Below are 27,090 nucleotides of genomic sequence, written 5' to 3'. Positions count from 1 at the left end.
CTTCATCCTCAAATTGCCCCAAAGAAAAACACAGCTTTCCCTGCAGGCTGACCACCGATTCCTTCTGGTGGGACCCAGGCCTGTGTGAGAGAGGAGGGATGGTCAGGAGAATGAGCTAGGGTTGACTTTTGGCTACCCCAATCTTGCTCCTAGGGCCCCGGAAGTTCCACAAGGCTTGTTCATGGGGGCTGAGAAGGCCAGCTCTGGCCTGTAAACAGGAGGTGCGCCGCGTGGCTTCTTAGTTCCTCACCAGTGCCACCTAGCAATCTGGAGCTGTTTGGGGGTAATTAGCCTTCTGCCCTCTGCTTTGATCTCTACCCCAAGTGGCCTGCCGGGAGTACACCACGATGCTCTCCCTTGGGGCGTCTGACCCTCCGGGACATGCCTATAGGCAGAGTTCTGGCTTTTTTTTTTTTTTTAAATGGTGCTGGAGATAGAATCCAAGACCTGAAACCCAGGGCCTTGTGCATGCTGAGCCAAGTGCTCTACCACTGAGCCACCTCCCCAGCCGGATATCCAACTTGTGTTGGGGGCTTCAGTTTGGGTCCCTTCTCCCAGAAAAGGAAATAGTGGATATTGGACTGGATAGTTGGGAAAGGCACCTCTCCTTGTGGAAAATGAGGAATTCTCTTTTTGTTAGCTTTTTGTTGGTCTGAGAAGTGTGGAAGAGGCTCACCTGGGTTCAAAGCCTGTTTTGCCTACAAGCTGCAGATAGTGTGCCCATCACCCACACCATAATGTAGGCTCCTTAGGGACTTTATGTGGAACCAGTTAACTTCAGTTATCTAGGCACAGTGACAAAGGAGTGTCAGCTGCTGGGGCTTTGGATGGAGGTTTCCCTCCAGATCTGGCTGTGTCAGGAGAAGCAGGGCAGGAGGCCCAGCAGGCCCTGCCATTTTCCTCTGGTTTTCTTGACCTGAAGGAGAAGGTATCACCAAGGAACTTGGCCATAAGGTCATCTGCTTCTGGAATCAGAGCTTTCCCAAGTGAATGTTCCTCTCCATGGCTTGCTTTTGGGTCACAGAAAATAAGGGTGAAGGTTCTGGGAATGGGGGAATCTCAGGATACATGGGATCTGCCATCCTTACTCCTGAGGGAGCCAACCATGGGTACTGGATATGGGTCTCAGAACCTTAGTGTCCACCAGGGGGCCTGGTTGACCCCAATGTGCTTCTGTTACCCTCGAAGCTAGAATCTCTCACTTGGAAATGGTGGCTAGTTCTAGCAGAAACTGGACAGACAGGCTCAGCAAAAGGATTAACCCCCGCCCCAAGTTCCTCTGTGCACTGGATGAGGCCAGGGTGAGGTTGGGGTATAGGACTCTTTCTCCCATAATTCCTACCCCCCACTGGTGTCCCCCAAACTTAACCATCCCACCGCCAGATATGGCATGCGGTGGTTGAGCCTGCTGGAGTTCTTCCTGCCTCCTCTGCCTTCCTCCTTCCATTCACATGCAGGAAATGTGCTTTGAGCAGCACCTACTAGGTGTATGGCTCAAGTCTGGGGACTGGCAGTCTCAGACGATGACACCTTTGTCCTTCAGGAGTTAGGGAGGACAGCTAGCTAATGGCCTGAAATTCCATGTCTTATAGTGAGAAGGAAGGGGAGAATTGAGAGGTTTGGGGAGACAGTAAGGAGTCATAGATAAGTCTCATGTGGGCTCTGGGAGCCAGAAGGATAGGACTAGAAAGTGAGGCCACATCTTGGAGGATTTGGGACCTGGGGTGGTCCTACTCATGGCAGTCCCTCCTAGCCCCAGGCTTCCCCTGGCCGTGGAGCAGAAGGGAGGCCAGAACCTGGGAGTCTGGACCTGGGATTTTGACGGGGAAGTGAGCAATCCTGTCGATGATTTAGAAAAGCTGACACTGGGGACATTTTCATTCACTGAGTGGAACAGGTAAACTCTGAAGCTAGGAGACATCCCAGGGACAGTCCAGAGGAAGTAGGTTGAAGGACAAGGCAGGAGCACAGCTCCTTAACCTCTGCACTAGGGCCAGTTGTGCTGCAGACCGTTCTGAGCATTGCAGGATGTCTAGTAGACTCCCTGATCCTACCCACTAGAGGCCATGTGCCATCCCCCAGAGGCGACAGCCCACAGTGTCCCCAGACATTGTCTCCTGTGGGGTGCAGTTGCTCCTGACTGGGAGCGGCTGGGACAGGGCACTCTTCAGGGCATGAGATCCATAGACCTGGTGGCAGAGGCGGTGTGAAGTGAGGAGGCAGAGCACAAGGAAGCGGGGTGGGTCCCTGCGGCTGCGGGGTCTCTGTCCTGCGAGGGAGTGGTGCCAGCTGCTGGAGGGGGAGCCAGGAGCAAGTTTGAGGGAAGGTGGAACGTTCGTTTGTTTGGCTCTAGTCAGAGTAGAAGCAACAATGATCCCTCTTCCCGGAGGGGTGGTTTTCCTGGTGGTCAGTGTCGTCCCCAGCACCTGGCTGCCTGGCTCCCCCACTACATGACCTCAGGCAGGTGATGTACATCTGGAGCAGAGATGATCTTAGACGCCAGCCCACAGAGCTGGTGAGAGGACTTGGTGGATCGCTGCACACACTGAAGGCTTGGACATGGCTGGTGACCCCCGTCTGCCCAGCAAGGGTCCACATGTGTCACTGGTGTCATTGTCTTGAGGCTAAATTTGGGGAGCCTGGGGACCTCGGCTGAGGGAGGGTCCAGCATGCAGTAGAGCTGGACCTTGAGTAGCATGTGGGCTGCTGGCAAGGGTCAGCCCCCTGGAGAATGTCTACCCCTGGGGACTCTGCCCACCGCTTCTGAGAGCTGCATCCTGAAGGCCATTCTGCAAGGGACTGCGGTGGGGGTGACAATGGCACCATCTCAGGCCTGGCCCTAAACAGATTACGGACACAGCTTGTGATGCAGGGACTCAGAGTCAGACAACCTGGATCTCAGCCCCAGCTCTGCTGCCTTCTTACTTTGTGGTCATTGACATATTATTGAGTCTCTCTACTCCTCCATTTCTTCATCTGTAAAGTCAGCATCATGACGGCTCCTACTTCTCGGCTGGTGTTCTGAGTTCAGTGGTGCCTGGCACACTGCTAAGACCATAGCCAGATTTGCCTTGTCATTGATCTCATTCTTATGATGGCTCATACATAGATGGATGCTGTCTCCACTCCACAGGTAAAGAAACTGAGGCCGCCAGGGCTTGCAGAGCCTGAGCATATTCCAGCCGGCGCTGATTAGGGATCAGGATATTCCCATCCAGGCTGTGTGACCTTAGATTGGTGACTTCACCTCTCTGAACTTCAGTTTTTTCACCTGTAAAGTAGTCATTTATCATGTATATTAGGTCTTCAAGCCTATGGAGAGATAGATAGGACCACTGGCGGGGCTACTGAAGACCTAATGAGGGAGCACAGGACCTCAGTGGGGAGGAAGTGACTCCGGAGGGGAAGGGAACTTGTTTGGCAAAGTAAAACCCTTTCCTTGAATACAGCTTTGACCTGCTCACCTCCTTGGTGAAACCCGAGCACATCCAGCGCATCGGAGCCAGCCACGCCCTTGAGGGTGAGCCTGCAGAGGGGGCTGTCCAGGCCCTTCCTGCCCAGGGCCTGAGCACACAGCGGGTTCAGTGTTCCTGACCAATTGCCCCGGCCCAAGGCCAGTTTGTTTTGTCTTGGCTTTCCAATGGCTGGGCCCCTGGTGTCAGGTGACAGCCACACAGGGAGGGCCAGGTTGCTTGCCAACTGCAAGGAATCTGAGCTGGACCACACCCAGTATCGGGAGAGCCACCCAGCCAGCCAGGTGGGTGTGCCCCCTCTGGCTCTGGGCAGCCTCTTGGGGCTCGGGTCCTGCCATTCCCTATTTCTACCCCTGACAACTATTAGGGCTCCTCAGGTCCTTGCTCCTGGGTGGGGCCCGCCCTGGCTGAGGGCAGGATCAAGGGCCCCCACTGTCTCTGACAAACAACTTTTGTGGACTTCTTCCCTTCCGGGGATCTGGACCTGGGTTGTGGAGCCAGGGAGACAGATGGCCTTTCTCTCCCACACCCGCTAAGGTTGCAGTTTGGTGGCTCCTGCACATCTTTGCTCTCCTTTCCCCACTCCCTGTCACAAGGGCTCATTGTTCTCTCCTCCCTTGGCAGAGGTCACCTGAGCCAGGTAGCAGAATGCGGGCTTGGGTAGAGGGATGGAGAGGATGGCCCCGAGGCTGTTGAGTTTTGGGCAGCCTCCTTGGGATTCTCAGCTGGAGTTAGCAGGGGTCCTGGGTCGGAAGGGCTGGTTTGGGAATTGGATGCCCGCCTGCCAGGAGCTGTGCCTGCTGCCCCAGGCTGAGCCCCTGCCCCTCCTGACTGCAGGATGCTCAGGATTGCCTTGACCATCTTCCTTGGAGGGAGGCCATCTGCCCTCCCTCTTCCAGGGCCCTAAACAAGGTTGGGGATTGCCATCTGCATCAACCTTGTGCTCCAATGAGGATGCTGAGGCTTAAAAGGGTGTTAGAGGTTCGGGGAGGGTTGACAAAGGTGTGGGCAGGGTACCCATGTTTTGGACAGCTGGGGCAGGGCTGGGGTGCCTGACAGAGCTTGGTTCCTTCCCTTACGTGGTTTCCCTAGGACATGCCCTGGGTTTCTAGCTCCTCCCTGTCCCTTTGAAAGATAGACAGATGAACTACTCCCAGTCTTCAAATCCAAATCCCTCCTTCCCTATCCTAGCAAGGCCTCTCACATCTTTCAGCCTACCCCAGTCCCCTGCACCCAGGTTCAGCCACCTCATGGAATTGCTTCCTTTGAGGCAGGCTGGAGATATAGCTCAGTCTGTAGAGTGCTTGCCTTGCAAGCACAAGGCCCTGGGTTCGATCCCCAGCACCGCAAAAAAAAAAAAAAAAAAAAGGAATTACCTCCTTTGGGGATTTGTGTGGGATTTTGTGTGTGTGTGGTCTGGGGATTGTACTCATGGCACTCTGCCGCTGAGCTGCATCCTCAGCCCTTTTTATTTTGAAACAGAGTTTCACTAAATATTGAGGCCAACCTCATGCTTGGGGTCGTCCTGTTTCAGCCTCCTAAGTTGCTGGGACTGCAGCATGTGCCACTGAGCCCAGCTGCTCTGTGGATCTTGTTTGTGTGCCCTGAGCTGAGGACTCCCCAGGAAGCTACACTACCTACATTTGAACCCACTCTCTTGGGCCCACTCCCCTTCTTTTGCTCTTGAAGGAGCCTCAGTCCTTCCATTGTTGTCTGTGTATGGTGTCCCAGAAGATGCAGCAGGGATGCGGCAGAAAGATGAGAATATTAGCAGGAAGCTGGGCTCTGGGGCAAGGCTTGTGTGCTGTGGCTGAACAGAGTCTTCCAGGTACTTAGGTGGCTTTGAGGTTCCTTGTGTTCCACCAAGGACAGCCCTGCTCAGGGCAGTCGGGATATCATCCTGTTGATGGAAGAGAGCTGAGGCCCAAAGAGCAGAATAGCTTACTAAGTGAAGAGGCAGAGGGGAGTGGAAGCTTAGTGGGTCTGACTTACTGCCTGTTCTAAGTGGCCCTCTGCAAGAGAAAGACGGAATGGGAAGGAGAGGTGACCATAGTGTCCCCATGACACCGGAGGAAATGAGGAATGCATGCTGGTGGTAGAAGAATGGGCCCAACTTCTTTATCTTCTTGTGGGTTGGAGAAGAGAAACTGACCTGCAGGAGGGCCTCAGGTGAAATGTCGGGGGCACTGCCAGTGAGGTTGATGGGAAGTGTAATCAGAGAGCCTACTATAAACTTCAGATCCAGACCTCTAACCTCAGCTACTCAGCAGGCTGAGACAGGAGGATCAGAAGTTTGAGGTCAACCTTTGCAATTAGTGAGACCTGTCTCAAAATATATTTGGGGCAGAAAAAAGTCTGGGATTGTTGCTCAGTAGAGCACTTACCCAGCATGTGCGAGCTCTCCCCAGCACCAAACAAACAAACAACAAAAAACTGCTGAACTGTTTTTCTTTGGCTTTAGTTTCCTGCTGGTGCCCTGAGGCTCTGAAGCAGAATAGTCCTAGGGCTGGTGCACAGGACTATAATATGAGCCTTATAATTACAAATTTTCTAGACGTTATATCATAAAATCTTTTAAACAATTGAAATTAATTTTAATAGTGTATTTTCTTTAATCCAACATATCCAAAATAGTGTTCTTTTGACATGAAGGCAATACAAATAACCAAGGAGATTTCTTTTTTTTAAGACTAAGTTTTTCAGATCTGGGAGTATTTTATAGTTTATAGTCCATCTGAATTCAGTCATAAATTTTCCTTGGAAATGCTCCACTCTATTTGGAATTGGAAGATTTGCAGTTGAAAAAGAATACTGGAAATTGTTCTTCCTGCGCCTACCCGCTTTTCTATTGGAACTCCAGTTGTTACAAAACATACTCGAGTTTTCCGATAACTGAATTGAACATCCATTCTTACATTTAAATTAATTGAAATATGGGAAAGTTTAAGAGCCAGCGTCTTGGGGGCACTAGCTGCATTGCAGTGCTCTGTAACTCCTGTGGCTCCTGCCTGCTGTTCTGGCCACCTAGGGTGTGGGGCCTGCTACTGGCCACCAAGCTCTGGAGGATATTTTCCCCAAAGTCTTCCAAATTCCACAGGCTTTTCCCTGAGTTGCTGCTGACTGTAGTGGGGAAATGGTGCCTTCTTGGGAAGCTTCTGTCTCTGGCAGCTGGCTTCCTGAGGCCCCCTGCAACCTGTGGCTGCCTGAGGCCTGGTAGGGCCCCTGGGGGGAACTTGTCCCACACAGCCTCTCGGTTCCCTGCTCTCCTTATCCTGGGAAATGTTTACATTCCAGATACTTAGCTATCTACCCAGGACTTTTCCAGGCCCTGCATTTTTTACATAACTGAACTGGGACCTGGGCTGGCTTAGAGGCTCCTGCTGGATCCTTTCTGCCCTCCTGGCTGTCCCATTTAGGTATAACCATTTGCAGGGCAGTCTATTCCCCCTCCTTAGGGACCCTTCCAGACCCAGAAATCCCAGCAGTCCTTATGGCTTTCGTGCTGGCCTGACCCTGGCCTGGGCCTCCTTCAGTGAACCACAATACTGGACTGGGCTGGTCTGGGCTGGCAGAGGCAGGCAGCCATTGAGTATGCTGAGCTGTTAGGCCTTCTGCTCAGGGGCCTGACAGAGCTGCTCAGTATGGCTGGGGAGGTTGCCTTGTCACTGCAGCGTTCTTGGCTTGGCAGTCTCCATGGTTAAAAGCAGTCTGCAAACCCCCTGGTTGGCATGACTGTGCTCTACTCCAGGCCCACTGAGCAGGTGACCCCTGGGGGTGGGGAGTAGCTGATTAAGAAGCAGAGCCCAAGAAGCTTCCCCCAGGCGGTTTTGTCCATCTGAAGCCTGCCGCTTGCCTTCATACCTTTTCAGCCTGCCGCCTTCCCTGGAGCAGCTGCCTCAGGAAGTGCTGGGGGTTGCAGACAGAACCGCGGGCAACTGCAGGAGCTCTAGAACAGACTCGCTGTACCAGAAACTCGGCCAGTGAGGCCGCTCCATCTTGAGAGTACTCTCCAGCTTTTTAAAGTTACTTCTGAGCATTTAACAAACAAGTGACTTTGGGGAACAGGCTGCAAAGCTACTCATGTTGTGTGTGTATCTGTGATGTGATTGGGATCTTGCCTCTGCACTATTAAATTACACAGGCTGAGCTGTGGCTCCGTGGTAGCATGTGCAAGGCCCAGGGTTTCATCTGCAATTCTGCAAAAATAAATAAATAAATAAATAAATGAAGACTGAGGAGAACAAAATAAAATCTTATTACAAATAAATAAACTGGGCTGGGTGCCGTGGCACATGCTGTAATCCCAACAAGTTGGGAGACAAGTTCAAAGCCATCCCCAGCAACTTAGTGAGATCCTGTCTCAAAATAAAAAGGGCTGAGTATGTGTCTCAGTGGTCAAGCACCCCTGGGTTCAATTCCTAGTACCACAAAAAAAAGTAAATGTGGGCTGGGGATATAGCTCAGTTGGTAGAGTGCTTGCCTTGCAAGCACGAAGCCCTGGGTTCAATCCCCAGCACCGCAAAAAAAAAAAAAGTATACACATGTGTACATTCACAAGCACAGAAAAGACTCAAAGGATATACATCCCAAGTTAGCAAGAACTACTTCTGATTGTGAGATCAATGGATAATTTTTGTGTTTTTTTTTAGTACATTCCAACATTTCTACAATGTATGTTACTTCTATAATAAGAAATGATCAAAAGCATGTACCTGCAACCATGCTCCAGAAATTTCCTCTCTGGGAAAGGTGGTTGAGAAGAACTGACGGAGGACCCTTGATTTGAGGCAGCAAACTGGAGGTGGAGGGGGCCTTGGACAGTCCACAGCCGAGCAGGGACGCCAGGATGCTCTCGGGGCACAGGGTGGACCTGGAGCGGTGGCACCACCAGGCTTCTTTCCTGAGGGACCACTGTCTCCATGGTGCCAGTCCCCACCCCACCCTCAGCACCCCCAGTTACTACAGGAGGGCAGGCAGGCCTGTTGCCAGTGTGCACAGGGTAGAGTTGGGGGTCCTACAGAGCATTAGGTGACCAGTGGGGTGTCAAGAACAATGAGCCTGTGGAAAGGACAGGGGTCAGAAATGGTCTTGGAGGTGGGGAGTTGATGGGAGGGAGTGAAGGGCCCAGACCTCTCCTTCCTGCTGGGCTGGCTCTGGGCTGCAACTCCACCCATCGATCACCAACCACCACGGTGAGGCAGAGGGAGCACAAGGACACTGGACGTGTCTGCAGGCCTGGCCCTCATGCCTCTCATGCCTCTCATTGCAGACGGTGGAGCATGGCTTCCCGCACCAGCCCAGTGCCCTGGCTACAGCCCTTCCCTGCACATCCTGGCCATCGGCACCCGCTCCGGAGCCGTCAAGCTGTATCCTTTCCAGTGCCCAGCTCCCACCCGCAAGCTGCAGAGGGGTGGGAAAAGAGTAAGACTTTTCTGATGTGGTTTTGAAAGTGATTTTCTCGGGGGTGAGGGTGTACTTGTTGGAGGGGTGGGGGACTGGCCATGGTGAGCTGTTGTGCGTCCCTCTAGTGGGGAGGAGGTAGGCTGGAAACTGAGGAGGGATGGGTTTGTTCCTTGGTTTCCCTTTCTCACCCATCGCTGGAGATTTCAAGAATGGAGCCCTACTAGGCACAGTGAGCGCCCCCATGCGACCAGGCACCACACTTGGAGAGAAGCTTGACCCCAGCATATTTCCTTCTGCCCTGACAGGGTATGGGGTCTCAGAGGCCTTGCAGGGACTGTGTTGAGGGCTAGGGTCCCACAGAGAAAGGCCTGACCCCAGTGTCAGAACCAGGAGCCTGGTGGGTGCCTTCCTAGTACCTGATCCAGGCTGCAATGGTAGGGATCTTTTGGGGTTCTCCCCAAAGGTAGGTGGACACAACCCTTTCCAAGGAGTCCTGGCCTCTTTTCCCTGCTTCCCTTTGTTCTACCTGCTCCCCCACCAAAAGAAAAAATTAGAGGTGACCCTTCAAGTCCTACGTACCCTCTTGGTAGTTGACCCTGAGTGCCAAGAGTGGAGGCGGGCGACAGCCTGGAAGTGGCTTTGTCTATTTACCTTTCTCCGTGATGAAAAGCAGAAGTGACGGGGGTGGGGTGGCCTTGGGTAAGGGGGCAGCACCTCTTCCAGATCACTCCTCCTATACACACCAGAGTAGAATGGACCCTGCTTGGCAGGGATGTCCTTCCCTGGCTGAGGCTGGTCACCATCCAGTTGGGTGGTCTTTTACCCAAAGCTTCAGCTCGGAGGTCAACTGGGGGTTCTGGATGGTTTTGGAGGCAAGTCCACAAGTTCCAGGAGGACAGATTGCCCCTTAGACTTTTCCTCAGCGGGCCTGGCCTGGCCGTGTGTCCGGGGTCCCCATCTCCATCTGACGTGCACCTCCTGGGTGAGCTAGGGTGGGGCCTTGGGCAGTGGGGAGATGGGGACTGCCTTGAGTCGCTTGGCTAGCGCCTCGTGTAGCAAGGCCCTGACTCCTCTGCTCCTCTGTCAGAGCATGGGGGCTGGAGGGCGCAGGGTGCCCAGGGGGACTGGGCTGGTGTCGCACAGGACAGGGGCACAGGTCCTGCGGCTCCAGCCTTCCCCATAGTTAATCATTGCCAGACCATAGCCATATCCTGGTTACCAGTCCCAGTGCCAAGGCAGGCCAGAGCTGCTGGAGGTGGGCCCACAGTGGCACCTGTGTTTTCTCGCAGGGGCCTGTTGTAGCTCAGCTGCGGGGAGGGGGCAGCCTAAGAGTTGCCGAGGCAGGGCTCCGCCTTTCTGCGAGGTTGCTTTACCACTTGTCTGGCTGGGAAAACTCTTCCTCAGAGGTCAGGTCACTGGCTGAGAGTCCTAGATCAAGGCCACTGCGCCTGCTCCCTGGTCCAGGCACCTGCTCTCAGGTCCTGATGTCTGGAGGGAGGGGGCGCCTTTCTCTCTGCTCGCACTCCTTGCTTCCTGGGCTAGACAGCCTGCCACTCCAGGCTAGCAGGGGCTGGTCCAAAGGTTTTCAAAGGTTTTCCTGAGCCTTCTCCCAGCTATGGTGCCCCAGGGGTGGAGTTCATGGGGCTCCACCGGGAAAACAATGCTGTGATGCAGATCCACTTTCTGCCTGGCCAGGTAAGAGCCTGACTTAAGAAGGGGGAGGGCTGAGGACCTTCTCCCTGCCCTTTGTGTCTTCCAGAAAGAGTGGTTGTGGAGGGAGGCATGGTCTGGGTTTGGTGCTGCTGGGAAACCATGAGACCACCTCCCTCTTCTTAACTGGAGTCTTGCAGGCCAGGGGTTTTTGGTCCTGGGATTCTTTGAAACACCTGGCCCAGCTGGGTATGGTATCACACACCTGTAATCCCAGCAACTCAGGAGGCTGAAGCAGGAGGATTGAAAATTCAAAACCAGCCTCAGTGAGACCCTGTCTCAAAGAAAGGGACGGGGGGACTGGGGTTGTGGCTCAGTAGTAGAGTGCTTGCCTAGCATGTGTGAGGCACTGGGTTCAATTCTCACCTCCTCATAGAACTAAATGAATAAAAAAAGTCTATCAACATCTAAAAATGTTTTTTAAAGGGGGGAGGGTGCTGGGTGCTGGGGAAGTGGCTCAGTGGTTAAGTGGCCCTGGTTCAATCCCTAGTACCAAAAAAAAAAAGGGTATGCTGGCCCTCCTTGGTTAACAAGACAGCACATTCCTGTCCCCCACCTGCTTTCCCTTCCCAGTGCCAGCTGGTCACCCTGCTAGATGACAACAGCCTGCACCTATGGAGCCTTAAGGTCAAAGGTGGAGTCTCAGAGCTTCAGGAAGATGGGAGTTTCACCTTGCGTGGCCCCCCAGGGTAAGGAGGATGGCCCCTTCCTCTCCCTGCCCAACCTGATCCTCACACCCAACTGGGGTTGAGGTGGGGGCTGTCCTTTGAGCACTCTGTTACCTGCATGCTAGTGCCAGCTGCTGCATACCCATGCTCCCGTGCCGTGGGCAAGTTCGCAACCTCCCTCCACACCCTCGTCATGCAGGAGGGTCCCAGCCCAAGCTTTCTGCCACCTGTTTCCCACCGTGGCAGAAAGTAACCAATATGTTTGTTTGTCCTGGCCTGAGATGCTCTGAACCCCATTAGAAACCACTAAGGGCCTGCCTTCCCTGGGCTGTTAAGGACAGCCAACAGCTTGGGATCCTGTCCCTGGGGTCTCTTCTGCCCTGGCAGCAGCCAGCTCACGGACAGCTGTCCACATTGGCAGGGCTGCCCCCAGCGCCACACAGATCACCGTGGCCCTGCCTCATTCCTCCCGAGAGCTGCTGTACCTGGGCACTGAGAGCGGCAACGTGTTCGTGGTGCAGCTGCCGGGCTTCCGCACCCTGGAGGACCAGACCATCAGCTCAGACGCGGTGCTGCAGCGGTGAGCCACTGGACACCTTGAACTGGACATGGCCTCATCCCTTTGGTCCCCAGTTATGTCTGAGGAGTTTCTCTCCTGGGAAGTCTTTTTGGGGACAGGAAAGGAAACCCTCAACTCTCTACCTGTCCCTCAAGTTGAGAACCTGTCACCCCCTATGTTAGCTTAGTAGCTCTAATGGGGGTCTTGGGGGTCACTTGTCACCTCATTTAAGGATGAGAAAAGTGAGGCTCACATTGCTGGTATAAAGTCACCAACTCAGTCCACTGTCCTTTGCACTGAGATCATGTGTCTCAAAATCTGGGGGCTCTGCAGTGGGGTAGCTGGGACCCAAACCCTACTCAGCTGGGCCAGCTCCTGCTGGTGTCCTATGTTTTGGGCACCGTGCTGAGCTTCCACTGGGCAGGCTTCATGGCCAAAAAGCCTGTAGGTTTGTTGAGATGGCTGGAGCTCCGCTGCTGCATTGCGGTAGAGGAAGCCAGTCTCAAAAAGGCAGACCGAGGATCTGCTGGAGCTTGCTGGGGGCCAGGCTGGTAATAACACATGTTCTGTAGTCCCAAGGGGCAGGGACCCTGGTCCTAGAGGACTGCAGGCCAGGGTTAAAGCACACAGCTAGCAGCCTGGACTCTCCACATCCCCAAGTGATGATGAAGCAGGGCCCAACTCTCCAGGACAGGGTTGGGAGGATTCCTGCGTGGGGCTAGGTCCCTCTGTGTACAAATCCCAATGCCTTTCCCACTTAGCAGGATAGGGCTGGGACAGCATGCCCGAGGTCAGGGAAGAGCCGTTTGCAGGACACTAGGAGGGCACGACTGGGGCTCAGTGTGGGCACAATCTGTGGGCAGCTTGGCTCCTCAGCATGTGACCCCACAGAGCCCAGCCCTACCCTGAGGTTAACAAGGCAAGGAGGGGCCTGAGTACAGAGTGGCTTCCTCCTGTCTCAGTCCTGTTTCAGCCCTCACTTTGAGCGCACTTACCTAGGCTTTTAAAGTGGTCAGCCCCCAACTCTCGTGACTGTGACTCTGAGCATGTGTCTGTCCTGAAGGGGAAATAGTATGAAAGACACAGGTGGGGCTGGGGCTGGGGCTCAGGGGTGGAGCACTTGCCTGGCATGTGTGAGGCCCTGGGTTCCATCCTCAGCACCACATAGAAATAAACAAATAAATAAAATGAAGGTATTGTGTACATCTACTACGAAAAATATTAGAGAGAGAAAGACACGCAGGCGTGGCAGTGACCATGCTGGAGCTTTTCTCAGCTGTGGAAGGTCAGAGCCATCTGACGCAGTGGTTTCAGCTCTGTATAGATATCAGTTATGTTCATTAAGAAGGTCTTGAAAAATGTTCAATCACGTGAAAGAATGTCTGTCTCGTTAGGTGGGGAAAAGTAGGATTCAAAATCATGTGTATGGGGTTATTCCAATGTTTAACGAGAAGTGTGCCTTGAGGTCACCTGCTGTCGGGGACAGGGTGTGGAGTACAGGCACCAGGATGCGCAGCAGCCACCATCCAGCCATACAGCTTCCTTCTGATGTTCTTCCAGATGCTTCTGTGTGTTTTCCAAGATGGTGTGATTCCTGCATTACTTAACTTTAAGAGTTTTTTTTTTTTTTTTTTTTTTTAATAAGTAATACATCAGGACCGAGTGTAGCTCATTGGTAGAGCCTGTGCCTCATACGCAGATGCCGTGCCTTCAGTCCCTAGTGCACGTGTATACACATGCGCACGCGCGCACACACACAATAATACTGCATGTTGGGATCCTCTTCAAAAATTAAAACTTTGAGTCTGGGGTTGTGGCTCAGTGGTAGAGTACTTGCCTGGCATGTGTGAGGCCCTGGGTTCGATCCTCAGCACCGCATATAAATAAATAAGTAGATAAATAGATAAGTAAGTAAAGGTCCATTGACCTAAAAAATATATGTATTTTTTTTAAAATTAAAACTTTACAGATGAAGTTAGAATTAGCCTTTGAGTCCCACTCCCAGTGCTAATTCTGATTTCCTAGAGGCCGTTGCCTGCAGCGTGGATGTGTGGGGCCTCCCACAGAGGATGCTCAGAGTTTTCCTTTAGTTTGGTTTGCAGCTTAGGGGTGCCTTCAGGGGCCAGGCTCTTTCCCTTTTCCCACGACTTTCTTGGTGCTGGATCTTGGTCTCATGTCTGCTGCTTCATGGTTTCTGTTGGCTGCAGTACCTCAGCATTCCAGGCCCAGAAAAGGAAGAGAAGTCAGTTCAAGGCCAGGGCCAAGTGATATAGAATTTCGTAGATCTTTAAAACTTCTTTACTATGAAATACCACCTACTTGTAGAAATGCACTAAATATGACTGCATGGTCACAGGATTTTTAAGAGCAAGCTTCCTTATAACCACCCCCTGAGCATAGAAACAGCACTTCGCCAGCCCCTGAGAGTCCCCCGCATGCCCTTCCTTGTCACAGCTTCCTCCGGCTCCATCCCTCCTCCAGGTCGGCTTTTTCAGAAATCCCTTCCCTTCCTGTCTTTATGGTTATGCCACCTGTGGTAGTGTCCTTGGGATTTTATTTATTCATTTTTTAATATCAGTGTGTCCTGGCTACCTTTGTGTGCTGGCACACGGAGTGCCATGTGTTGCTGTGCCCTGCGGTTGGCCACACCCTCAGCGTGGGCTGACAGTACTGCCCTCTCCCAGGCTGCCAGAAGAGGCCCGCCACCGGCGAGTATTTGAGATGGTGGAGGCTCTGCAGGAACACCCTCAAGACCCCAACCAGGTCCTGATTGGCTACAGCCGGGGTCTTGTCGTCATCTGGGACCTGCAGGGCAGCCGTGTACTCTGCCATTTCCTCAGCAGCCAGGTAGGTGGTGCCTGGGACACTGGTGGATACCTTGTGGCTCTCCCCAGCCCCCATGTGGCAATACAGCTGCCAGGCCAAGGCGGGGGCTCAGGCATTGCTAATACTGCCCCAGTCCCACCCACTCCTGTCTCTCCTTCTCCTCTGAAGCAACTGGAGAATGTCAGTTGGCAGCGGGATGGCCGCCTCATTGTCACCTGCCACTCCGATGGCAGCCATTGCCAGTGGCCTGTGTCCAGTGAGACCCAGCAACCTGAGCCCCTGCGCACCTCCATGCCTTACGGTCAGTACTCTGTGGTCTGAGGAGTCCCCTCAGTTTTTCCTGAATTCACAAATAGGGTACCCTTGCTCACAGAAGCAAAACCTGAACCCAGAGAGACTCGGGACTCGATCCAAAGCCACACAGAATTTTGGATGCCCACTGTGGCTGTCTCTAAGAACTACTCAGTGTGAGACTCCCCAGTATAGGTCTACACGTGGGTGTGGGTGTGAGGTGTCCTTGCACATGAGGGTGGGGCTGGCATATGCTTGAGAGTGGGGGGATCTGTTTGAGCTGACCCCTTTTCTTTTAGGTCCCTTTCCTTGCAAAGCTATTACCAAAATCTTCTGGCTGACCACCAGGCAGGGGTAGGTATGGTGCTCTATCCTCTTGGCCTCCCAGAGATTCCCTTCAGGGCTAGAGAGGCTTTGGGACCCCTACCCTACTTGGGGAGCTGGTCCTAGGGAGCAACTGCAGGGGGGTCTTGGGTGCCAGGGAAGCGAGGGAGGGTAGGCTCTCCACCCGTGCCTCTCAGGGGCTGCGAAATCCATCCGGGCACATTCCTTCCACCTTCCCAGAGAGATGGTCTCAGGCCCTTCTAGCCACAGGCCTGCTTCTTCAGACAGAATCATTCAGGAAGGCCTGAGGTAGAGGTGCAGAGACCCCAGACTCAACTGGAGGGCCTCGCCTATCCCCAGGTTCTCCTGGGCTGCCACAGTCAGAATGAGATGGGGTCTAGCCTTGCCCCCTCCAATCACCCGAGACCAGCCTCCCTCCCAGCATGGGGACCCCACCGCAGGCTCTGCTGTGAGGGCTGGCCACTTCCCTGTGTCTTCTAGAAAGCCATGCTGCAGGCCTAGCTTCAGGCTGCCCAGCTTGTGTGGAACCCAGCCCACCCTCCCATACCTGCAGGTTGCCCTTCACCATCTTCCAGGGTGGCATGCCGCGTGCCAGCTATGGGGACCGCCACTGCATCTCTGTGGTGCACAACGGCCAGCAGACAGCCTTCGACTTCACTTCCCGTGTCATTGACTTCACCGTTCTGGCAGAGGCTGACCCTGCAGCAGGTAGGCGAGTTTCGGGAGAGCTCATAGGGAGGTGCTGGGTAGGCACATAAATAAAGAGGGTCCTGTGTAGGTGTCCCAAAACACCCTCCCTGCTGGATCATTATCAGTGCCACCAAAGCCAGTGGCAGGTCACTCCATTCTCTCCCTCCCTGTGATCTCCCAGCTGGGTTCACAACCTGGAGCTTCATCCTTACTGGTCACACCTCCTGCCTGCCCTGAACTTTCCCAGGCTCTGAGGGACTCAGCCCAATGAGGACAGATCCACCTTGTTAGATTTACCATTCACCAAGCTTAGGAAGAAAGTCCTGGCTTAGACACAGTGAAGCCTGCCTTCTGGGTGGGGCGGGAGGTGGCCGTGTGGGGCCAGCTCTGAGTCAGCCTCGTAAATGTGTGACAGGCAAGACCAGGAAGGGCTGATGTCAATGCCTGGGGAGGAGGCCTCCAGGAGCTCTCCAGGAGGGTGGGCCTCCTCTTCTAATGAGTGACCCACGCAGCCCAAGGCCTGAGAGCAGGGCTCCAGAGCTGCCTTCCTCAAACCAGTCAGTGCTTTGTAAGGACAGAGCCTGGAATCTCCCAGGCTGTGACCTCCCGCTACTTCTCTTGGCTAACTGGATCATCTGATCCCCAGCAAAGGATCCTCCCAAGAGAAATCACTACCCCATATATTTAAAACCAGTGGTGTGCTGGTGTGCATAGTGGTGTACACAGTAATCCCAGCTACTCTAGTGGCTGAGGCAGGAGGGATCATAAGGGTGAGGCCAGCCTGGGTAACTTAGTGAGATGCTTCTGTCTCAAAATCAGAAAAAAGTAGGGAGGGGGTGGTGTGACTAGTGGTAGAGCACCCCAGGTTCAATCCCCAGCACTGCAAAACAAACAGAACCCAGGGCTTTCTAGGACTGGCCATGATCCGTGATTGTCCATCTGTGTTCCCAGATCCTTCACGATTCCAGCAGCCTGGGTTATGAGTGCATGATCAGGATTGCTCCCCTCAGGCAGGGTGTGGGCACCCTGAGTTTCTCCACCGTGGGCCTTTGCCAGGCAGGATTTCTTATTTAGAAAGCAGCCACCTCCCGCCAGGCCCTATCCCAGAAGCAAAGTCCCTGTTCTGGCAGGGCTTACTCAAATATGGGAAAACAGAGAAAAAAAATAACAGATAATGTCAGAGGCAAGAAAAAGGCAAGGCCAGGTGAGGAGGCAGGGGTAGGGGACAGTGCTGATTTAGGCAGGTGACCAGCAAGGCCTGCCTGATAAGGGGACGTGTTTGAGTAGACACTGGAACAAACTGAGAGGGCAAGGTGGGTCCCTCGGGGACCTGGGATGAGGGACTTGGAGTCAGGAGAGCCCTCTGCTTGTCCAAGTGAGATGTGGACGAGGGAGGGTGGGGAGCGTGACTGAGATGATTCCAGACATGCCAGACTGTAGAATGGCAGAGGCACTGGAGGCCTTTGGGTATATTCTGAGTGAGGTGAGAGCCCAGTCAGAGGTGCCATGATCTGTGTAGGGGACTTCCTGGAGGGTGGAGGTGGGAACCACGCAGAAGGTGCTAAGGCTCAAGTTGGAAGGGGGCACAGGATGTGGCTGGGTTTGGAGTGTTCTAACATTTAGCCTTGACCTTGACCCAGACCTGTGATGGGCTGGGTAACAAATGACCTCCCCCACCCCCCGCCCACCATTGCAGAGCAAGTGCAGCCATGGGCCGTACACACACGGTGGCCATCTTCCTCATCGCACAGCTTTACAGAAACAGGCCGTGCACCAGATCTGGCCCCTGGGCTGTGATCCGTCAACCCCTTGTCTAGGTGGAGGTGCATGGAGGAAAGAGTGGGATCAGGATGGGAGGAGAGTGTTGGCTTGACTCGGGAAGACTAGAGAAGGTGCAGGAGCAACAGGCTTTCTTGGGTGGAATTGAGTTTGAGGGGGTGTTGACTATCAACTGGGAGAGAAGAAAGCTCTGGAATCATCCACGTAGAGCTCTGAAAAGGGCTGGGACAGGTGAGGCTGTCCAGCAATGCCATGGACAACAGATGAGAGCGGCCATGAGGAAACTCGCCAGGCACACCCTGAAGACACCAGGAGCACGGAGGTTGATGGACTCTAGCAAAGGAAGCCGGGTGCTGGTCAGGGAGGCAGGAGACCTGGGAGACAAGGGTGGGCAGTTGTGCAGCAAAAGAAACCAGGCACCATGTGAGGCCCAGCTGGTGGGAGATGCACACTGGTCAAGTGGAGACCTAGAGGAGAGCTCTCTGCTGGGGACAACAGCCCGATTGGAGAGAATTAGAGGGGAGGAAGTAGGGGCAGAGAGGATGGGCTCTGCCAGACAGGGCTGCTAACACGGGGGTTTCCCTGGGTTCTAGGAACAGGAAATGTCCATCTGTGACAGATGTGCAGCCAGCTGAGGCTTCAAGAATGTACAGAAGCAATCAGCTGGGCCTCTGCTCTGGGCTGGTGGCAGTTTCTCTAGGTGGATGAGGTGGGAGCCTGGCAAGATCAACCTGGCCTGGGAAGGAAGGGTAGCAGAAACCAGCTTAAGGGACATGTTTATTGAGTGGCAGCTGGGGTCAGGCCTGGCTGAGGGTTCTGTGTGCAGTAAGAACACACCACTGGCAGCTGGGGCGCTAAAAGCCCTGCTCACTGCTGCCTTCAGGGACAGGATCAGTGGGCACATCCCAGCCAGGGCTGGTTGCCTGAACAAGGAGAGCAGAAACCAGGGAAGAGGGCTGGGTGGGCTAGTTGGCTCAGTTCCTGGCTGGGACTCTACTGTTTCAGCCTTGGCTGGAGCCCACGTTCCAGCCAGGTGTGTCCCTACCTGTGAGTTCTGGGCCAGTTAGCTCTCAGCAGCGCAGACATAAGCAGGGCTGCTTCCCCACACCTGCTTCTTCCCTGGAGGTGAAAGATTTTGCTCTTGTAGCCAAGAACAGGGACTTTCTGTACCTGCAGATTCTGGGCTCCAACCCTGTAGCTCTTTCTGCAGGGCTGGGCTCAGGCAAACTGTTGCTACTGGGCCCTGACCCTTGGCCTCCACCCCAGCCTTGACAACCCCTACGCCCTTGTGGTGCTGGCTGAGGAAGAGTTGGTGGTGATTGACCTGCAGACAGCAGGCTGGCCGCCCGTCCAGCCACCCTACCTGGCGTCTCTGCACTGCTCCGCCATCACCTGCTCCCACCACGTTTCCAACATCCCTCTGAAGCTGTGGGAGCGCATCATTGCTGCCGGCGGCCGACAGAATGCACACTTCTCCACCATGGTAGGTCCAGCCCCAGCCCCCACCCCAGCCCCAACCTCAGCCTCAGCCTCAGCCTCAGCCTCAGCCTCAGCCTCAGCCTTCCCGTCTTGGGGCCAGGCTGTCCTGGACATCGTAGTCTCTTTCTCCAGGAGTGGCCCATCAATGGTGGCACCAGCCTGGCCCCACCGCCACCCCAGAGGGACCTGTTGCTCACGGGGTAGGTGACTCTGATTCTATTTTTCCTCCTCCCTGGGGAGGGGGCAAGGTGGGTGGGAGCACCATCTGAGGAGTGCATGCCAGGCTGTGGGCCCCTCAGCCAACATCACTCACGGGGGCCGGGGGGCTCCACCCACAGGCACGAGGACGGCACGGTGCGGTTCTGGGATGCCTCAGGTGTCTGCTTGCGATTGCTGTACAAACTCAGCACAGCACGGGTTTTCCTCACCGACACAGACCCCAGTGAGAACCTCAATGCCCAGGGCGAAGATGAGTGGCCTCCACTCCGTAAGGTGAGGACAGGAGCCTGGGAGCTGGGGGTGGGGTGGGCAGGATGGGGCTGGCCCTGGCTGCTCACAGGTCTCCTCCCCCTTGTCAGGTGGGCTCCTTTGACCCTTACAGTGATGATCCCCGGCTCGGCATCCAGAAGATTTTTCTCTGCAAATACAGTGGTTACCTGGCTGTGGCAGGCACGGCAGGGCAGGTAGCAGGCTGGGCAGGGGGATCGTGGGGGAGCGGTGGGGTGACTTTGGGCATCAGGGACAGGAGCCAGTCTCTGAGCACCCACATGGAGGTGCACCAGGAGTGCACATTCTTTCTATGCTTCTCTCGTGGGGGATGGTTGTTTCTGCTCCAAAAGTCGGAACAAAGGATTGAAGCTGGGCAGAGGCCTGGGCCTTGATTGGTCCTGATCTTTTGCTGTCCAGTGACGCTGGGCCTTGCTGAATGCTTCTACTTCACACCCAGGTGCTGGTACTGGAGCTGAATGATGAGGCGGCTGAGCACGCCGTTGAGCAGGTGGAGGCCGACCTGCTGCAGGACCAGGAGGGCTACCGCTGGAAGGGGCATGAGCGCCTGGCCGCCCGCCCAGGGCCCGTGTACTTCGAGCCCGGCTTTCAGCCCTTCGTACTGGTGCAGTGCCAGCCCCCGGCTGTGGTCACCTCCTTGGCCCTGCACTCTGAGTGGCGGCTTGTGGCCTTTGGCACCAGCCACGGCTTTGGCCTCTTTGACCACCAGCAGCGGCGGCAGGTCTTTGTCAAGTGAGCAGGATGGCTGGGGCTAGGGTCTGGGACTCGGGCCTCGTGAGGACTTTGCACTCTGACCGCACTGATGTCCCCCCAGATGTACCCTCCACCCCAGTGACCAACTAGCCCTGGAGGGCCCACTGTCCCGTGTAAAGTCCCTCAAGAAGTCCCTGCGTCAGTCATTCCGCCGGATGCGCCGCAGCAGAGCGTCTAGCCGGAAGCGGCGGCCAGCTGGCCCCCCAGGAGAGGTGAGGCCCAAGGCTGCCCTTGAGCCCAGGCCAAGTGCAGGGCAGCCATCAACTGGACCATGTGCCTCTCCCTCCCTGGGCTTGCTGGGCTACAAGCACAGGCTCTGAATCCAAGCCATACAGGTTCATATCCCACCAACTGTGACCACCAGTATGTCATGCTGCTTTTGTGCCTCAGCTTCCCTAAGCACAAAAGGCTGTAATACTTACCTTAGAGGTAATTAGTCGTTTTCTTATTATACAATGTGCTGGGAGGCCAGGCAGCGTCCCACAGGGCACCTCCCCCTTGGACAAGGTCCTCTTGGACATGACTGTGTCCAGATCGGCATGGAGCAGAGTCCTTGTGGTGGGGAAACAGACCTCACTCTCAGACTGACCCTCCTCACTGCAGATGCAGGCAGCAAGCACCAAGCCTGAGCGGACAGGGCTGCAGAACATGGAGTTGGCACCTGTGCAGCGCAAGATAGAGGCCCGCTCGGCTGAAGACTCCTTCACAGGCTTTGTCCGGACCCTCTACTTTGCCGACACCTACCTAAGGGATAGTGAGTGGCCTGCCTGAAGTTGGGGGCATAAGGGACACCAGTAGTGTGAAAGCATGTAGGAGTCGCTGCCTGACTGGGACTTCTGAGGGGTTCTCATTGTGAGTGGGGAAGATCAGTGTCCCCATTTGCCTCTTTTCCTCCCCTGCCTGGGCTCCAAGTTGGGTAGCCCTGGCTTCATATCCATGCTCCACCACTCTCTCGAAATAGAACCTTGGACACATCATTTTACCTTTCTGGGCCTCAGCTTCCCCCTCTTGGAATGGAGAATGATGTCTTCCTTCGGGAGCATCCTTGAGGGTTTAAGATGATGTGGTGCCTGTCAGTACCTGATAGGCAGGTGGAAATGTCCACTCCCTGGCCTTCTCCTCTGCCGGGTGGGAGCATCCTTGGTCACATCACAGCCAGGAGTGAGCCGTCCTGGGTTTGGGACCATCCATGTGGAGACCCCCTGTAGCTGTCAGAGAGATCTTCCCATCTTTTCTTGGGAGGTAAGAAGGGCCTACAGAATGTCCATTTTGAAGAGGAGGAAACCTCTTTAAGTTTTGCTGACTTGACTTTAGAGTCACCTGGTGTTCAAGGACAAGGCTAGGACAGAAGCAGGTTGCCTGACCCTGCCTGACTCCGAGCCAGAGGTGGATACTCAAACCTTTTCCTTGTGGTAGGCTCCCGCCACTGCCCCTCGCTGTGGGCTGGCACCAATGGGGGTACTGTCTATGCCTTCGCCCTGCGTGTGCCCCCTGCTGAGCGGAGAACGGATGAGCCAGTGCGGGCGGAGCAGGGTGAGTGCTGGTGGGGGAGGTACGGGTGCTTGATCTGCCTGGGCTGGGCACGGTGGTATCTCCAGCCTGGCCACCCACCACAGGGCCCGCCTCCTCCTTCCTGTAGCCAAGGAGATCCAGCTGATGCACCGAGCACCCGTGGTGGGTATCCTGGTGCTCGACGGGCACAGCGTACCCCTTCCTGAGCCCCTGGAAGTGGCCCATGACCTGTCAAAGAGCCCAGACATGCAGGGAAGCCACCAGCTGCTTGTGGTGTCTGAGGAACAATTCAAGGTACCACATGTGGCAGCAGGATCCCTTGGGAATCCCGGGACATCCGTGGGGCTCAGCACCTGGGCACAAATGAAGATGGCTGGGATGCAAAGTCTTATTTGGAGTTAGTCTTGGGTGACAAAGGCACAGGAAAGAAGGGCAATGGTCGTGTGGGGTCTTTGGACCCCAGGCAGGCAGGGACATCGAGACAGCACCTGAGTCTGTGCAAGGGAAGACTGCCAGATGTGGAAGTTGGCGGCCTTGTGTCCTCCAGTCCCGTGCAACGTCTCTCCTTAAAAGCTGGGTGGGGACGGGTATTAAAACGGGGTTGGGGGGGACATCTGCTGAGGGCAGGGGGCAGGAGAACTGTGGCGTAGCCGTGGCATGACCACTGCTCTGTGCCCCAGGTGTTCACGCTGCCCAAGGTGAGTGCCAAGCTGAAGCTGAAGCTGACAGCCCTGGAGGGCTCCCGGGTCCGGCGGGTTGGCGTGGCCCACTTCAGCAGCTGTCGGGCCGAAGATCATGGGGAGCACCATCTGGCGGTCCTCACCAACCTGGGCGACATCCAGGTGGTCTCGCTGCCCCTGCTCAAGCCACAGGTGCGATACAGCTGTATCCGCCGGGAGGACGTCAGTGGCATTGCCTCCTGTGTCTTCACCAAATATGGCCAAGGTGTGCAGGCATCCTGGGACCCCTGAAGGCAGCGCAGGGGTGAATAGGGGGCTTTCTGGCACTGCTGGGGGCCAGAGAGGCGTGGCAGCAGGCTGGCTCTGCTCTTGGTGAAGAGCAGAGAGGGGAGGCTCTGTCCCCTCATTCCCCCTGGGCGGAAGCTCTCCCAGCAGCCACGGGGCCCAGGAGCATGGCCTGGCCTTACCCGTCAGGGTTCTTTTCTGCTCCCCAGGTTTCTACCTGATTTCACCCTCAGAGTTTGAGCGCTTTTCTCTTTCCACCAAGTGGCTGGTGGAGCCCCGGTGCCTGGTGGAGTCCGCCAAAATGAAGAGCCACAGCTGTCCCAGCAACGGCAATGGCCCCGGCTTTGAGAAGGCCTTGGGCCCAACCAGGTGAGGAAAAGGGCAGGAGACCTTCCCAGAGCTTCTCCCTCCCCTCGCCTTCCCTCTCTGAGGCCCGAGGCACCCCTCCCTTGCAGGTCACCGGTTCTGGGCAGGGCTATGCTCCTCCCTGACCTGGTGCTAGGCCAGTTGATGCCACGCACTCTTCATGGGACCGGGCTCTCAGGGCCAGGGTAGGGAGCCTCGAGGCCTCTAGCCCTCACCCTCTCTCCCCCCATAGGAACTCAGGGAGCCAAAGTGATGGAGAGGGTAAGACAGGCCTCTTGGGGCCACCTCCTGGGGCATACCTGGGCTACACCTGGCAGACCTGGGAGTGGAAGGGAGGGGAGGGGCCCCAGGTGAGCAAGGAGAATTGGGGCTGGGAGAAGAAAGTCTACTGTTGTTAAGAGAGCTGGGCAGAGAAGGCCCAGGGTGGAGTCCGCCTGACCTGCCTCTGCCTTCCAGAAAAGAAGCCCGGCCCAGTGATGGAGCATGCGCTGCTCAATGATGAGCGTGAGTCAGGGTGGGAGCTGGCAGGCTGGCAGGAGGGAGGGGAAGGATGTTCCCGGATACTGGTGAGGCTTGGAGGGCCAAGGTGGAGCTGAGGGCTGTTTCCCTGAGGTGGACAACATGGGCAAAGGGGAGAGAGGCTGCTCGCTGGCCCAGCCCCTGTTGGCCTCACCAGGCCTCTGCTGCCCTACAGGAGTCCTGAAGGAAATCCAGAGCACACTGGAGGGGGACCGAGGGTAAGTCACCACTGCTCTGGGAGAGGTGGCAGGAGAGCACTGTGGCTGAGGGGTCTGTGGATGGTGACTCCCTGCATTTGCTGCCGCAGGAGCTATGGCAATTGGCGTTCTCACCGGATGGCTGTGGGATGCAACCTCAGCAGTGGGGGAGGTAGGGCCTCCAGGCACTGCCAGGGAGGGTGTGCTTCCTGGGGAGGGATCAGAGGAAGAGCCCTGGGGCCATCCCCGCCCTGACACGTGCCCTGGATGTCCTGGAAAGCCACTGTTTGGGCTCAGGGTGGGAGACTGAGTTACCCTGTCCTGCCCAGGGTGATCATGACCTGCTGTCCCCCACATCCTTCCACAGCAGAGTGACCAGCACGGGTAACCAAGCTGCTAGATGAACACACACTACTGAGGGCCCTCGGTGGGCGGGACGGCCCCTGCTGGAGAGGCTGGTGCCCTGGGCCAGGCCATGAGTGCCCCAGGTCTCTACCCTGCTGCTGCTCCTGGCCTTGCAGGAGGAGAGACACCGCTCCTGGGGCAGCCCCTCCTGGCCTTGTCTGTCTCAGTCCCTTTATCATTGTTGCACAGTTTTTATTCCTTCCCCCCCCCCATTTTTGTAGTGGGTTGGGTTTTAAATTATAAATTTTAACTGCCTTTGGGTGAAACAGAGTTTTTAATAAACACCTTATTACCTCTTAACTGGACTGGTCCAAGGACTTGACTTCAGTTGTCCATGTAAATGGAAAGTCTCAGCCTCACCTGGCCTTTTAGAGCATTTGAATCAGAGCCCGCCATGCTTGTTCGTATCTGAATGTGACTGAGCGCTCGCTCTTTGGAAACAAATGGCGAGTGTGAACCATCTCAGGTCTGTCCCACCTGGAGAACTGGACATCCCTCCTCCATGTGGAGAGGTGCATGACCTTGGCTGTGAATTTAAGGGGATGTACAGCTTGTTTTATCCAGTTAGCTTACCTAACACATGTCAAGAGACACGAAGTTTCCTGCCTAGAGACCGAGAATTGAAGAAAACAGTGATAACATAAACACCGTGAATAAGACAGCGCAGAGCCAGCACTTCCAGGGCTAGAGGAGCTTCCCAGCTGTGAGCCCATCTGCCTGATTAGATTGGCTAGGAGGTCGAAAACCAGCCTGGCTTGGTGCCGGCACCTCTAGTTCCAACTACTGAAGAGGCTGGGGCAGGGGCTGGGGCTCAGTGGTAGAGCACTTGCCTGGTATGTGTGAGGCCTTGGGTTCGATTCTCAGCACCACATATAAATAAATAAATAAAATGAAGTTAAAATACAAAAGGCTGGAGCAGGAGAATTTTGTCGGCTCAGGAGTTCAAGGCTGGCCTGGGCAATATAAGACCATCTGGAAAAAAGAAAACACACACACACACACACCTGCATATACCAGGAAGACTTTAAAACACAGGTTTACACCTGTGCTCATAAATCAGAACCTTGCCTTAAGTACCCAGTGCACTCAAGTGTTAGCTGATGTGGGCAGGGTTATTTCAGTTCTGAGGCATCCTCACACTGGGAGTTTTTGTTGAGCAAACAGAAGGGTTAGACAGTCTGTCCTCTAGCAAGTGAATTGGAGGAAGTTGGGCTGACAAAGGGAGAGGAGTCAGGGGTCCTTACCGCAGTACACAGGACAGGTGACAGTGGGGGCCATTTGAGGCATTGAGAAGTTGAGTTGACAAGGACTGCCGCCTGCTGGACAAGGCCAGCTGGTGGGAGGCGCTGGCTCCAGAGATCATGGAGGTGTACCAGAGGAAGCTGGATTCAGGGCTCTTGACTTAGAAGAGGGCTCAGGCATCCAGAGAGGTGGAAGGCTTAGTGTTCACTTGCACTTTGAAGTCAGGCAGATGCAGCTCTTGAACACTGGTTTGGCCTGTGACCCTAGGCAGATGACCTCCTGTACCTTAGTTTATCTATCTAAAATGGGAGATAATAGAAGGACCTATCTCAGGGTCATAAAGATTAGATGAGAGCCTGTAAGATCACACAGCACCTGGCTCCTAGTAAACACCCAAGCAAAACACCCAAGGAAAGAAGGGTTTGACTCCAGGAGGCCCGGAGTGTGGAATGGAATTGCAAGAGAGCTCAGCACACATCCCCCAGGAGAAGTTCCCAGTGTGAATGCGAGGGCTTGGGGATGTAGCTCAGTGGTAGCATGTGTGCCTACCCTGCATGCATGAGGCCCTGGGTTCCAGCTCCAGCACTATAAAAAAGAAAAGAAAGAAATATTGCCCAGGTTGGTCCTTGAGGGATGCAAGTCCTGGCCTGAGTCAACAGGAAGGAGAGGGGGTCACTTCACCTGACCAAGCAGGCAGAAGATTGAAGGCGGGGGACATAACTCTCTGCCTACTCCGAGCATGGGACACATTGTAATAGGATCACAGAGCAACCAGAACTTTGTGTCTGATGCCAGCACCTCACACTAATTCTCCAGCTGGGACTTCGAAGCCAGACTGCCTGAGTTGGCGATGCAGTTCAGACACACTGGCTGCATACCTCAGTGGTCTTCACCATAAGTGGGCATCTTTATATTTTTCAAGGACTAAGTGAATTCATAGTAAAGAACTTAGAACAGTGCCTGGTGCATCATAAGCCCTAAAGTGCTAGCTCTTTGTAATTATTATTATCGTTTGTTTAGGGCAGAGCAGTGAGTGAGCTCTTTCTGGTTTGTTTGCGAGATTGGTTTTTGCAGTACTGAGGATTAAACTCAGGGGTGCAACCCTTTTTATTTTTTTTATTTGACACAAGATCTCTTTAAATTGCATAGGCTGGCCTTGAATTTATAATCTTCCTGGCTTCTGAGTCGCTGGGATGACAGATGTGCACCACCGCACCCAGCCCTGAGCTATCTTTATAGATGCTGGTAGTGCAGAAGTCAAAGGAACACAGCTTGACACACCCCCACGCACTAAGCAAACAGCACCTTCCACATCCCGGGGCACACTCTAGCTCACACTGCCTGCTTTTGCACTACTGATACATGCAGTCACACAGCAGATACTGTTTGGTGCATGGCTGC

The 27,090-nt window shown here is 54.8% G+C and overlaps 1 protein-coding gene across 1 annotated transcript in view; it reads left to right on the top strand.

Annotated features, from left to right (window-relative positions):
- LLGL2 (LLGL scribble cell polarity complex component 2) overlaps positions 1 to 24,702 on the top strand; it is a 36,556-nt gene extending 11,854 nt beyond the window's left edge. The window contains 25 exon segments of the mRNA XM_079134251.1: positions 8,743 to 8,776; positions 8,779 to 8,839; positions 10,490 to 10,571; positions 11,160 to 11,275; positions 11,676 to 11,834; positions 14,498 to 14,660; positions 14,808 to 14,940; positions 15,230 to 15,284; positions 15,829 to 16,014; positions 19,011 to 19,227; positions 19,356 to 19,423; positions 19,562 to 19,715; positions 19,802 to 19,906; positions 20,170 to 20,462; positions 20,545 to 20,695; positions 21,087 to 21,237; positions 21,900 to 22,016; positions 22,123 to 22,289; positions 22,676 to 22,940; positions 23,170 to 23,329; positions 23,559 to 23,587; positions 23,783 to 23,830; positions 24,021 to 24,063; positions 24,153 to 24,214; positions 24,410 to 24,702. Of these exon segments, the coding sequence (XP_078990377.1) occupies positions 8,743 to 8,776; positions 8,779 to 8,839; positions 10,490 to 10,571; positions 11,160 to 11,275; positions 11,676 to 11,834; positions 14,498 to 14,660; positions 14,808 to 14,940; positions 15,230 to 15,284; positions 15,829 to 16,014; positions 19,011 to 19,227; positions 19,356 to 19,423; positions 19,562 to 19,715; positions 19,802 to 19,906; positions 20,170 to 20,462; positions 20,545 to 20,695; positions 21,087 to 21,237; positions 21,900 to 22,016; positions 22,123 to 22,289; positions 22,676 to 22,940; positions 23,170 to 23,329; positions 23,559 to 23,587; positions 23,783 to 23,830; positions 24,021 to 24,063; positions 24,153 to 24,214; positions 24,410 to 24,417 (3,027 nt within the window). The 3' untranslated portion in view covers positions 24,418 to 24,702.
- The last annotated feature ends 2,388 nt before the right edge of the window (positions 24,703 to 27,090 follow it).

Source organism: Sciurus vulgaris, assembly GCF_902686455.1.
Source record: "Sciurus vulgaris genome assembly, chromosome: 3".
NCBI classification, from domain to species: domain Eukaryota; kingdom Metazoa; phylum Chordata; class Mammalia; order Rodentia; family Sciuridae; genus Sciurus; species Sciurus vulgaris.
This window is presented reverse-complemented; position numbering and strand designations above follow the sequence as displayed.